The sequence below is a fragment of the Arvicanthis niloticus genome, chromosome 3 (assembly GCF_011762505.2).
Source record: "Arvicanthis niloticus isolate mArvNil1 chromosome 3, mArvNil1.pat.X, whole genome shotgun sequence".
Classification (NCBI taxonomy): domain Eukaryota; kingdom Metazoa; phylum Chordata; class Mammalia; order Rodentia; family Muridae; genus Arvicanthis; species Arvicanthis niloticus.
The window spans coordinates 127,519,965-127,532,563 of NC_047660.1; the positions used below are offsets into that span (position 1 = coordinate 127,519,965).

Sequence of the window (12,599 nt, forward strand, 5' to 3'; positions counted from 1 at the left end):
AGCATTCAAACATAGGAATCTATGGGGGTCAAACCTATTCAAACCACCACACATAGGCATTATAAATTCAAAATTCTAAACCACAGAGGGGAAATCCTGGGGATACAGATGCACAGTGGAGAGTTTTGCCTCCTCACCAGGAGCCCAGGACAAGGCACCCCCTGTTACCTGCCTATATGAATACTTGAGTTTTCTTCAACCCAAGCTTTCACTTGAGAGGCCAGTTCTTCTGTAAAGGTCTCAGTTCTAGTTCTGCATTCTATCTCCCCTACCCAGGCCTGGGTTTGTAGGACCTGGTGCATCAGCGTGCCCTGCTGTATAAGCACCTTCTGCTTCCAGCTTCGCTTCCCAAGTCAATTTCTATTTTCTTTTTTTTTTCTATTCAGTTTCCTGTAAGCTCCATTGTAAGGATGTTTACTGTGCTCATTACAACCCCCCACCCTGCAACACTTGGGGTTTTAGGAGGATTCTAGAGGAAAACTATCCTGGTTAGTTTTTATTGTCAATTCAATACAACCTACTTCATCTGAGAAGAGAACAATTGAGATTTGCCTCAATCAGATTGGTCTTGGCCATGCCTGTGAGAGAGTGTCTTGATCATTGTTTGAGGGCCAAGCCCACCATGGGCAGTACCATCCTTAGGCATGTAGATATTAAACTTTCTTATAAGTTTAATGAAGCTAAGTGGTGGTGCACGCCTTTAATCCCAGCACTGGGAAGGCAGAGGCAGGTGGATCTCTGTGAGTTCAAGGCCAGCCTGGTCTACAGAGTGAGTTCTAGGAAAGCCAGGGCTACATTGGCTTGAAACAGTGTCTCAAAAAACCACTCTCTCACCCCCCCAAAACCAAAGCTAGCTGAGTATGAGACAATAAGTAACATTACGTCATGGTGTCGGCTTGAGTTCCTGATCTGACTTCCCTCAATGATGGATTGTGACCTGGAAGTATAAGCCAAATGAACTCCTTTCTCCTCCAAGTTGCTCTTGGTATTGGTGTTCATCACAGCAACAGAAGGCAAACTTAGAACAACAGGGTTTAAACTGCCAAGGGAAATTCTAAAACCATGTCCTTGCTTTCATTTTTATTAAGAAAAATATTTCACATTGAGATCATGACACATAATTCTCCCACATCAATTTGCTGTGCAGGGCTCAGCTTCTTTTTCTTTGAAATGACAGTAATAAAATTTGAGAGCACAGTTGTGTGTCTCTGCCAGTAGGGATGTTTTATAACCAAGCAGTTTGGAAAAGGTAAAATGAAAGAGTGCTATAATTACCAAATAGGGATGCCTCTTCCAAACACTCCAGGGTAGTGCTAGCCTAGAACTCATTTCCAGCAGCAGCGTAACTGGTATCTCTTTTCTGAGACCAATCCTTGCCTCCTATTTTTGTATTGCTGACACCAGTGGTCTGACTTAGGACAGAGTGACATCCGGTGACCTCTGAGTTTCAACTTGTGGAGCACGACGGTACTGTGACTCCGTCTTTCTTTCTATATTGCTCGTTCCTTGCCAGATAGCAGATGTTAGCAACCTGGGTCATCAGTGAAGATGTACTACTGTTCTTAGCTAAGATCTTTCTAGCACATGATTCTCTTCTTTGCTTGGTGAACAGGTCTCCATTGCAGTGACATGTCTACAATGTCACTGAAGGGGGACAGTAGTTCTTTTGCAATTGAAGTAGTTCTTATGTAAGCTACTGGAAACCTTTGAATGTGTATTAACAGCAATACTTGAATTCATTGTATTTAATAGCTGATTAATACTCCATTGTGTAAATGTACCACATTTTTTGTATCCATTCCTCTGTTGAGGGTCATCTTGATTCTTTCCAGCTTCTGGCTATTATAAATAAGGCTGCTATGAACATAATGGAGCATATGTCCTTGTTATATGTTGGAGCATCTTCTGGTTATATGCCCAGGAGTGGTATAGCTGGATCCTCACGTAATGCTATGTCCAGTTTTCTGAGGAACCACCAGACTGATTTCCAGAGTGGTTATACCAGCTTACAATCCCACCAACAATGGCGGACTGTTCCTCTTTCTCCACATCCTTGCCAGCATCTACTATCACCTGAGTTTTTGACCTTAGCCATTCTGACTGGTGTGAGGTGGTATCTCAGGGTGGTTTTGATTTGCATTTCCCTGATGACTAAGGATGTTGAGCATTTCTTAAGGTGCTTCTCGGCCATTCGTGTTTCCTCTGTTGAGAATTCTTTGTTTAGCTCTGTACCCCATTTTTTAATAGGGTTATTTGGTTGTCTGGAGTATAATTTCTTGAGTTCTTTGTATATCTTGGATGTTAGCCCAAAAGCTTGGAATAGCGAAGACTCAACCCACAGACCACATGAAGCTCATGAATAAGGAAGACCAAGAGTAGATGCCTCAGTTCTACTTAAAACGAGTGACAAAATACTCAAGGGAACAAATATGGAAACAAAACATGGGACTGAAACTGAAGGAGGGGCCATCTGGAGACCATTCCACTTGGGCATCCATCCCATGTACAGTCACCTAAGCTAGACACTGATGTGGATGGTTGGAAGTGCATGCTGTCAAGAACATGATATAGCTGTCTCCTTAGAGGTCTGCCAGAGACTGACACACTCAGAGGACGATGCTCACAGCTAACCACTGATATGATCAGGGGTTTCCCAATGAAGAAGTTAGAGAGAAGACTGAAGGAGCAGAAAGGGTTTATGATCCCAGGAGGAAAGCAACAATACCAAACAACCAGAGCCCCCCAGGGTCTAAACCACCAGCCTGGGAGCACATAGGGAGGGACGCATGACTCTAGCGGTCTATGTAGGGGAGGATGGCCTTGTTGGGCATAGGTGGGAGAGGAGATTCTTGGTCCCATGAAAAACGAACACAGGGTGGGGGGGGGATGTGAGGGTGGGCAGGGGTAGGGGCGGGGGAGTACATGGGGGCACAGCCTCATAGAAGCACGAGGAGGGGGGATGGGATAGGAGGTTTCAGGGTGGTGGGAGGAAGTGGGGTAAGGGGATAAAATCTGAAATGTAAATATGATACCCAATTTAAAAAATTTAAAAAAAAAAAAAAGAATTTTTACAATGCGATCTCATACCACATACTTTCTTACCATTACTGAAACTTAAGTTTGAACAAGCTGTGTCATATAAAGGACCCCAGAGTCAGCAAATCCAGCCATATAATGATAGACCAGCCAAATTTGCAAGGCGGGGAGAGAGGCAGGAATTTATTTTCTTTTTATTTGAATCCAAGTTCTCAAGCAGAGCATCAACTTTGCCTCAGGTCAGATGAAGTCATAATTTGAGCCAGGATTATCATTGTTTAAATCACTTGGGCAAGGTTGAATTTGTTCAACCCAGCCCTGGATCTAATTCCATTCACAAAAGAGCACATAATTATATAACGTTGGCCCTAATACTTGAGAACAATTTAAGCAGGCACAGTAGTGAGGAGTTTTGAGAAAGTAGGGAGTTAAGATAAATGTTCATAGGAAGATGGAGAAACCAATGAAGAAAGAAAACGTTTGTGTCTTAGATTGTTTTGTAGTTTACTAGCTAAAAGCATACACTTGATTCTATTATTAGCATGTAGGTTTTCAAACAATTAACCTTTGTTGTCAAGGGTAGGGTAATAATTCACGGTTCACCATGGTCACATAATCCACTGATTGCTTTCTAGCTGCAGACTCTTTTGTTCTTAGTTATCAGTAGCCCTGCCTGCACTTACATGCATGGCCTAAGTTCCCACATAACTCAAGCTGCTCGTTTTGTTTAGTTAATGTCAGTCTATAAAACCACTTACTAGGTCTCCCAACGGCTTAAGTGGTTTGAAGATCAGGCCCTGTCTCGTCCCCTGTCTGCTGTCTGTTTCTGACATGACATGCACAAAGCAATATTCTAAAAGAGACAGAGGGAAAGGAAGGGTCTGGACTGTGAGAGAATAACTCGTGAGAATATTATCCTCGGGCTAATAAAAGGTTGTTAGGTCGGTTATCTAATAAAACAGTGACACGAGTGATAGAACAAGGGTGAGTCCCAGGAATCTCAGGCAATGGCGGAGGTCATGGAAGGGGCCATGCTTATGGGCTGGTTCAGTTCAAGCTGACCCTGACCGTCTCAGCTGTTGCCAGTGTAAGGACAAGGAGGAGTAAGAGCTGTTATTTACATCCAGGAAATTTCAACCTTGTAGGAATTTTAAAGTTCACTGCTGAAATTAATCTATCTGTCTCTCACTTTAGTGCATGCATTTTTAAACACGACAGCTTCATTTTCAGAGCTGGGGTGATGCAGTCAGTCTTTCTGCTCCCTCTCCTGTGTTGTTCCTCAGTCATAGATGCAGAAGCCTTGCAACAATTGAGTCCATTGGGCTTGGGCTCCTCGAAATCCATTGAAAATCTTTGCATTGTATTCAGTGTCGATTTACTGTAGAGAGAAGCTTCTTTGATGAGAGCCTTATATACACAGATAGCTACCCTTATCTGTATATATAGGGATAAGATCTAGAATGTACCTGCAAAACAGTGCTGGCAGAAGTAGATTCTGTTCTAAGATCCATGAACTCTTTGGCCCTGGGGAAGGTTGGCTAAGTTTCTAATACCAGGCATGATCTCTCTCTTGTTGATTGGCCTTAAGTCCATTTAGACAGCTGGTGGTTACCACCTATAGGTGAGCCCCAAAGTTGTACCTCTAGGGATAGCTTGCTATACTGGTCTTTGTTATGGGTCATTGGTGTCACAGTTGGGTGGACTGGTATGTTAATCTCCCTTGACAGTGCACACAGTACTTTTTGTTACTAGAGAAGATAGACTGCAGGAAGGAGACTTTCAGCTGAGATCCAGCTCGAATATGTGTCTCGCATCCTAAAGTGTCCTAAGTGTGTAGGTGTCTTCGGCAATAGGCGCATACTTTAATCCTTTGAGAGGAATCTAAGGGTATCAGCCATAGTCTGTATTGTTTTGGGGAGCCATTTGTATTAGCTAACCAACCACTTGCAGAGAGGTTTCTTATGACTGGTACTGGGGTTTTTGTTAAACTCACCTTCAACCTTACCCTACTAGCATGATCTCAGAGTGAATGACGACCATCTTAACATCCAGCCTCCACTGACTGCTGTATACTGTTTATTATTATTTATTTTAGGATTCTGAGAAACGAACCCCGCTTCATGTGGCTGCATTCCTGGGAGATGCAGAGATCATTGAACTCCTGATTTTGTCAGGTAAATAACTACTGTATTCAAAAGCCAACTGTTCATGGGAGCTTGATGACCCCTTTGCTTGAGTGGCAACTACTATGAACGGAGCAGAGTTTCTTTGCTTTTCTCATCTAAGTTTATTTGATCAGTAATTTATCTGCATATGAAATACAATGAAAGAAATTGTTGTTTGGCAATGATTCTTGATCAAAATATTTTATCTTGCTTTAAAAGTTTGATTTCCTGTCTATCTTGTCAGACTTGGCATTATAGTATATATATTATGTAAACTCAGTACATTGGATATCTTGGTCTTTTTTTTTAATTGTAAGAAAAGAAAGCTGGTTTAAAGTCTACATAGCCACATATATAATATCCTTTATGAAGTTATATACTCTGTATAGCACAAAGTATATATACTAAGGGCACATATATATATTTAAATATTGCAAAATAATACTAGTTTTCTTATACACAATTATGATTACAATAAGAGTGTGAAAACAGAAAACAGATGTAAGAGGCCATGTCAGTTTCTAATTAGAGGCTTCTCTGAGTAGGCAGGTAGGATATTGAAATATCCCCATTAAAAGTCATAAAAGGGGTTACTACAACTTTATATTTTATAGTTTTAAAAGTTGGGGCCAAGTATGTGAATCATGTCATATCTAATCTCCATTTCTTCTGGTCTATGAGACTTTCTTTTTCATTCTTCTATCCTTTTAACATTTCATCAGATTTAAAGGTATGAATGCTTTCAGTTCTAGAATCTTGTATGTTCAGAACATGTTACCAAACAGGTTTCCAAAACCATTATGTGATTTTTCATTTGAGTGTTCACTAGACAGATTTCTGGAATAAACTTGAACACTGCTTGTATGCCTCGATGTAGATTGTGTGCAGGCCAATTTGCTTTTCCTTCTCCTGGTTTTTGTTTGGAGAGATTAAAATCTGGAGGAAATGCCATTGTCAACAAACTAGGCAAAAGGCCTGTACTAAGGGTTTGCCTTTGTCTGCAGTAGTAAGGGGAAACGCTAATGTTCCAATGCAATGCAAAGGTGAGAGCCAGGGCATGTATTTACCAGCTGTGAAATGCACCATGGTGAAGAAAGAACTGTGTTGTATCATAGGCAAAGTCTGGGTTGCTCTCAGTTTTATGGTGTCCCTGTTCTCTGGGTGAATTTCTCCAGGAAAGAAGTATGGTGTATGAGAAACCATGTGTGCCTGTGTCCCCAGCACGTGTGTCTGTGCCCCTAGCACATGTTCCTGTGCCCCCAGCACGTGTGCCTGTGCCCCCAGCACGTGTGCCTGTGCCCCCAGCACGTGTGCCTGTGCCCCCAGCACGTGTGCCTGTGCCCCCAGCACGTGTGCCTGTGCCCCCAGCAGTGTGCCTGTGTCCCCAGCATGTGTGCCTGTACTCCCAGCATAGCTAGATTTTGTGTACATTTCTTGTGTTTTCAAGAACAGATCTTTCTTTTGACAACCTGATGGTGTTCCGGGCTGTGGTCCAAACAAGCATGCATTGTGGGGTGTTGGCACAGACCACAGCTAGGAACCGGCACATACCTGGATGGTTACCCTCCCAGCTGAAATTTGGTCTATGGAAAATGGTAGACAGAATCAATGTGTAAAATAAAGACTTGTATGGCAATGACACCCAGTGAGCCCAAGCAATGCCATCATCACCGTTCATCGTCATCCAGGGTGAGCATTCCCTCATCCAGAAGTCTACAGTCCAAAATGTTCCAAGTGCTGACATGATGCCATATGACGCCACAGTCTGACCTAATGGGATGAGCCACTGTCAAAATGCAGATACACCAAAATATGTCTAAGGCATGTATGAAGCAGAAATGAAGTTCGTGTGTAGGATTCGGTCAAATAGACCAAAAATCTCCTCTCCAAATTAAAAATCTGCAACACTTCTGGGCTCAGGCAGTTTGGATAAGGGATGTTCAACTTGTATTAAAAGTTGTCCCAGAGGCAGTAGACATGGCCCAGTGGGTCAAAACACCATTCCAGAGGACCTGAGTTCAGTTTCCAGCACCCACAGCAGGCAGCTCAGAACTGCCTGTAATTTCAGTTCCCAGGGATCCAACACCCTCTTTTATCTTCTGCAGGTACTTGCACAAGAGCACGTGTATACATACATACATACATACATACATGCATACATACTTAAAAGTTATATCACAGGGAGGGGCAAAGGCAGGAGAATGGGTGAGGGGAGTAGCTGAGAACAAGTTAAGTTGGTCTCAAGTTCATGTTCCACCTCCCTTAGCTTTGAAAGGGAAGCTCTTAATTCTGTATCACGAGGGTCACCCATATGGGACAAGTGTTACTTGATAAATTTGGTCTCATGTCACCTTCAGGTGGCACAGAATCCTAGTCTTCTGTCCCTGTGGCTGATTCAGGAGTATCAGGAGAGGCTGTTGTATGGTCCTGAATTTGTAGACCCATTTGGTCTGAGAATTACTGACTTGCTAATCTCTTTCATTTAGCTTTGGTTCAGTTTGAAAGACATTTTCTCTCCTCCTCCCCCTTCCACCCATCAAATTGAGAAAGTTCTGTAGTAATTTATCCAGCAGAGGCCAACTTTCTCAGTGCATGTAGCTCCCTTTTTCCCTGAAAGGACTTTTATTCAATTTATATTTTATATCCCTAAAGAAATAACATACGACTATAGTGATTTCAGTCCTGAGGTTTCATCTGGCAGCTGACCCTTTGGGGAATCCAACAGCACTCTTTTCTCATTTCATAATGAATGAGGCGCTAATGATTCCCATGTTGAACAAATAATTTAACCTTGCCAGACTAGCTTGTTACAGCTGTGCTCTCTGCTGCTGGGAAAACTCTCAGAGCAGCTAAGACCCAGGCTCACTAAGTTACTACTGACTTCGTCTCCTATTAACCAGGCAGATGGAATCCTGAATATCTCTGTGCTGACGTGTTGGGGGCAGGACAATGTCTTCAGGATGAACAGGCCTTGCAGATTCTTTCCGCCTTCTTATCACTGCCTGTCACTCTGGCTTGATTTCCTCATCTGACTCAGCTTCTGTTTGGGAACTGGCCAGGTCAGGATCAAGGCACAAATGGGGGGAGTGGGAGTGAGAACCAGTCAGAGGTGGAACACTGAGGTTGGGGTTGAGGTAAGGAAAGCAGAGGGCCCACAGGAAAAATGGCTACAGCAGAATATATTATAGAAAAATTCAGGATGAATTAGGGTGTTGGAGTCTTGGTTTGGCGAAAGAAATGTGTATGCATGCTCCAATGTGGGAGATTGTCAGGTCTAACTGCTCAGTACAAAATAAACTTAGCATGGTCTGGGAAGGTAGCTCAGTCAGTAAAATGCTTGCTGTGTAAGTGTAGGACCTACATTTGGCTTTCTGCAGCTATATAAATGATTGGGCATGGTAGTGTGTGCTTGTACTCACAGAACTGAGCAAGTAGAGACAGCAGGATCTCAGGTCTGCTGGCCAGCCAAGATAACCTAACTGGTGAGCCCTGAGTCTCAGTAAGAGACCTTGTCTAAAATAATGAGGTGGACAGATGCTGAGGAATGATCCCAGAGGTTGACCTGTAGCCTACACATGTGTGCTGGCGCACACGCACATGCACACATTCCACATCTACATGCCTGCATAGATACATAAAATGCAACTATATGTACCAAAAGCTGTGCTACTAAAGAAGTGATAGTTTTGCAAAATGATTTCCTGTGATTTTTTCCCCCCAGTTATGGCTACTAGTTATAGTGCCAATTGTCTGCAGAACTGGCAGCACATGGTCCTTTGTCCCTTTGTGCCTATCAGATATTCATTCTTTGTGCATGGATTTGATTTTTTTTTAAAAAAAATCTGGTACAATATTAATTAATATGCTGCCGTCTGGTGAGTGTGTAAGCAAGCTCTCGCAGCAACTTCAAGAAGCAATTTCCACACGTGACATTATCACACACGTTTCCAAGGTGACTCCCGAGCTGCAGGAAGATCTGGTCTGTTTGACAGAAAGAAAAATCCAATAGCAATGCAATTGTTCTGTACTACAGTCATATTTCATGTACTCTTCCTTGAGTGTTTCTCACCTCAGTACGCTGCTTAGCCAGTCTTTGGACAGACTCATATTCTGAATTGATTGCCTTTGGTCAGTAAGGGTCTCTCATCGTTTAGTCCATGCTGATCACCTCACTTCTCTTTTCCCCTCACACTTGTAGGTGACAAGGCTAATAATAACACAAACGTTGCCTCTGGAAAAGATGCCAGAGTTCTCTTTACTCCCCAGACTAAAGGGCTGCTTCCTTTAGTCCCTGGGGCTGAAACAGGGAGCTAATAGGGATAAGGGAAGACCTTACCTCACTGGGAGTTAGAACTGCGCTGTGCTCAATAATTTTTAGCTGAGCCTTTCTTCTAGAAAGCCAGTTACATTTCATGCTTATTTTTGTGATTAAGAATTATAATGTTGGGTAAAAGAGCATTTGCCTCTAAATCCTTAGCCATGCAGACTCTGTCCTTCAGGGGTGCCGACAGGCAGGTAAACAGCACAGGATTGTCCTTGGAAAAATCAGTTATGAATATTCAATGAAGGATCCAAACCATCTGACACTCAGTCCTAAGAGGTAAAGAAGAGTCTCCAAGGTGCTGAGAGGAAGGGGATGGGGAGGCAGGGGATCCAGAGAGAGAAAGGGGGAGGTGAGGAAGAGGGGGAAGAGGGATGGAAAGACAGGGAGAGGCAGGGGGGCACACAGATAACAGAAGTAGCTCAGGGAAGAAAAAGGAGCCTTCCTGGCAGCAGCCCAGCCAGCCTCCTGCAGAGCCTGAGTGTCAGAATGGAGGGCATGCGCAGTGACTGAGGGATCAGTTTCTTCCATTCTAATGAGAGTTTTTCATTTCTGAAGCACCTTTGAGCCGGCATCTGACAGTGTCCATGCTGGTGGACCTGCGCTGTCTCAGACCCCACGGGCAAGGGACATTTTCCTGCTTGGGATCATTTTAACATAGAAAGCCATATCTGCATCTGCGTAAAACTAAATATAATCAGTATGTAATAGTGATGGCAATAACAATGTCACTAGGTAAATAAACGTACATTCAAAAATTAGATGAGGAAAATGGGCAAAGAATATGAACTAAGAAATTCTCAGAAATTGTATTACAAGCATAATGGAAAATGTTTAAACTTAGTATTAAAGTGAGATGGCATTTTCCTCCAACTAGATTTGCAATACACTGCACTATACTATACACAGAGAGAGAGAGAGAAAGAGAGAGAGAGAGAGAGAGAGAGAGAGAGAGAGAGAGAGAGTTTGGTGTGTCTAGGCATATACATATACTCTCATGAAGTTGTTGCTGTAATAAAAATGATATATCATCTCTAAAAGTCCCCCCCCGCCCCCTTTTGGGATATAACATGTGCTCTCTGTCCTTGAAGAATTCAGTGTTAATTCAGATTCGTCATACTTAAGATAACAGGTAATATAAAGTATTGGTGAAGACATGGGAAAACTAAGCAGTCTTGGACACTGTGAGTGTGAATCACCATGCTTTGAGAGCTTAGGCACCGTCAAAGCAAAAGGTGTGCGTTACCTGTGACACAAAGTCCATCTTTAATTAACTGTCCTAGACAAATGCTTACATCAGAAGTCACTTTATGAATGCCCATTATTTCCAGGTTTTGGAAAGCTATTGGGAATAACTGAACTATCTATCAGAATAAGAACTGCCTAAAAAAATGACATAAATTTTTACATTGGAATTTTTACATTTTACATTGGAATACATGTAGCAATGAGAAGGAATTGACTCACTCTATGACAACCTAGATGGATATAAAATACATCTTGTTAAGTGGAACAAGGAAATTGAGTGTAAGATCAATACAACTTATGTGAAACACACACACACACACACACACACACACTCACAGTCCTTATATTTTAGCCAGACATGGTGGCACATACCTGTACCTGCAGGATGTGGAGACTGAGATCTGAAGATTGGCAAATTTAAGGCCAGCCTGGATACACAGCGAATTCTAGATCAGCTTGCACTAAAGAATGAATCTTCCCCTCAAAGAACAAAACAGAAATAAACAACTTCAGGAGAGTTTTTGTTTGCTGTGTGTGTGTGTGTTATATGTGTGCTTGTGTGTATATAGGTGTGTGCATGTGGAGATCATGGGTCAGTGTTGGTTGTCATCCTCTTTTTCCCCCTTATTGGCTACACTGGCTGGCTAGTGACCTCAGAGTTCTCCGTCTCTGCCCTCAGCCTGGCGTTTAAAAATGTGGCCACTAAGGGTGTGAGCTTAGGTTTCATGCTTGCACGACAGGCAGCTTATTGAATGAGCCACTTCCTCATTTCCAGCAGGATTGTGCGTGTGTATGAGGAGTTGAGTGAGTGTGCATGTGTGATGTGTGGGTGTGTGTGCGTGTGTATGAGGAGTGTGTGTATGTGTGTGTGTGTGTGTATGTGTTTCTCGAGGGCATATGAGGGATGAATTGTTCATCCCTCACGTGATAGGTTTTCTTAGGTGATGATGCTCTGTTGTCGTCCCTACACCCAGAGGAACTGAGCAGTCCCCACTCACTGGCTGCGTGCCCAATCTGCCTTTACTTCACACCTTTCCTGATGGCTCACTCTTGCATCTTACTCTTTCTATCAGTTTGGTCGACATCATGAAGTAGTATTTAGCTCTGCCTTCATGTCTTTATCCTGATGAACTTTTAGTATCTCTCCATATGTTTGTCATTTGGCCATTCTTCTTGCACCAACTTTTTGTGTTTACAAAAAAAAAAAAAAAAAAAAAAAAAAAAAAAAAAAACACAAAATGTACTCTGTCAGACTGCAAACACTAGGTCTGTATCCAGCTCTTAGGATGGTGTGAGGCCTGCATTAATATCTGTTACCTCAATGCCAAAGAAACAGCCTTTAAAATAATAACCATGCACTTAGTTAACTGGAGAAATGTGGTTTAAGCACTTTGTGCTAACTTTATACATAATGAAGATGTAAGAGAGGGCGGGTGATTTTAAAGGGGTTGACTGGCTTCCAGAATGTTCTACTAGGAGCTAAAGAAATGAATGCCATTCCTGTTTAAACAAGAAAGCTATATAGCAACCACTAGACTCCAGCACTTTGCTGGTGCCAATACTTAGGGGGAAAAATCTCGGATTTCCTTTTGACAATAGGTTTTTATTTTAAAATTCACCATTTTTTGTTTTCTTTTAATCACCCCTGGGTTTCCTTAGCCCTAGGCCTCAATAACACTTGAATTTTTCTTATTTTTAAAAAAATGCTTAATGAGGTTGGAGAGACAGCCCAGCAGGTAAGAGTCTTTGCTGCTCTCCCAGAGGACTGAGTTTGATTCCCAGCACCCACATAAGGTGACTCACAACCCCCTGTAATTCTACCTCCAGGG

At 42.5% G+C, this 12,599-nt stretch overlaps 1 protein-coding gene across 6 annotated transcripts in view; it reads left to right on the top strand.

Moving 5' to 3' along the window:
• Ankrd44 (ankyrin repeat domain 44) overlaps nt 1-12,599 on the top strand; it is a 297,082-nt gene that overhangs the window by 133,191 nt on the left and 151,292 nt on the right. For all 6 annotated transcript variants that reach the window (XM_076931903.1, XM_076931905.1, XM_076931904.1 and 3 more), the window contains exon 3: nt 5,132-5,210. In XM_076931903.1, coding sequence (XP_076788018.1) covers nt 5,132-5,210 — 79 coding nt within the window. The remainder of the gene's footprint in view (nt 1-5,131; nt 5,211-12,599) is intronic.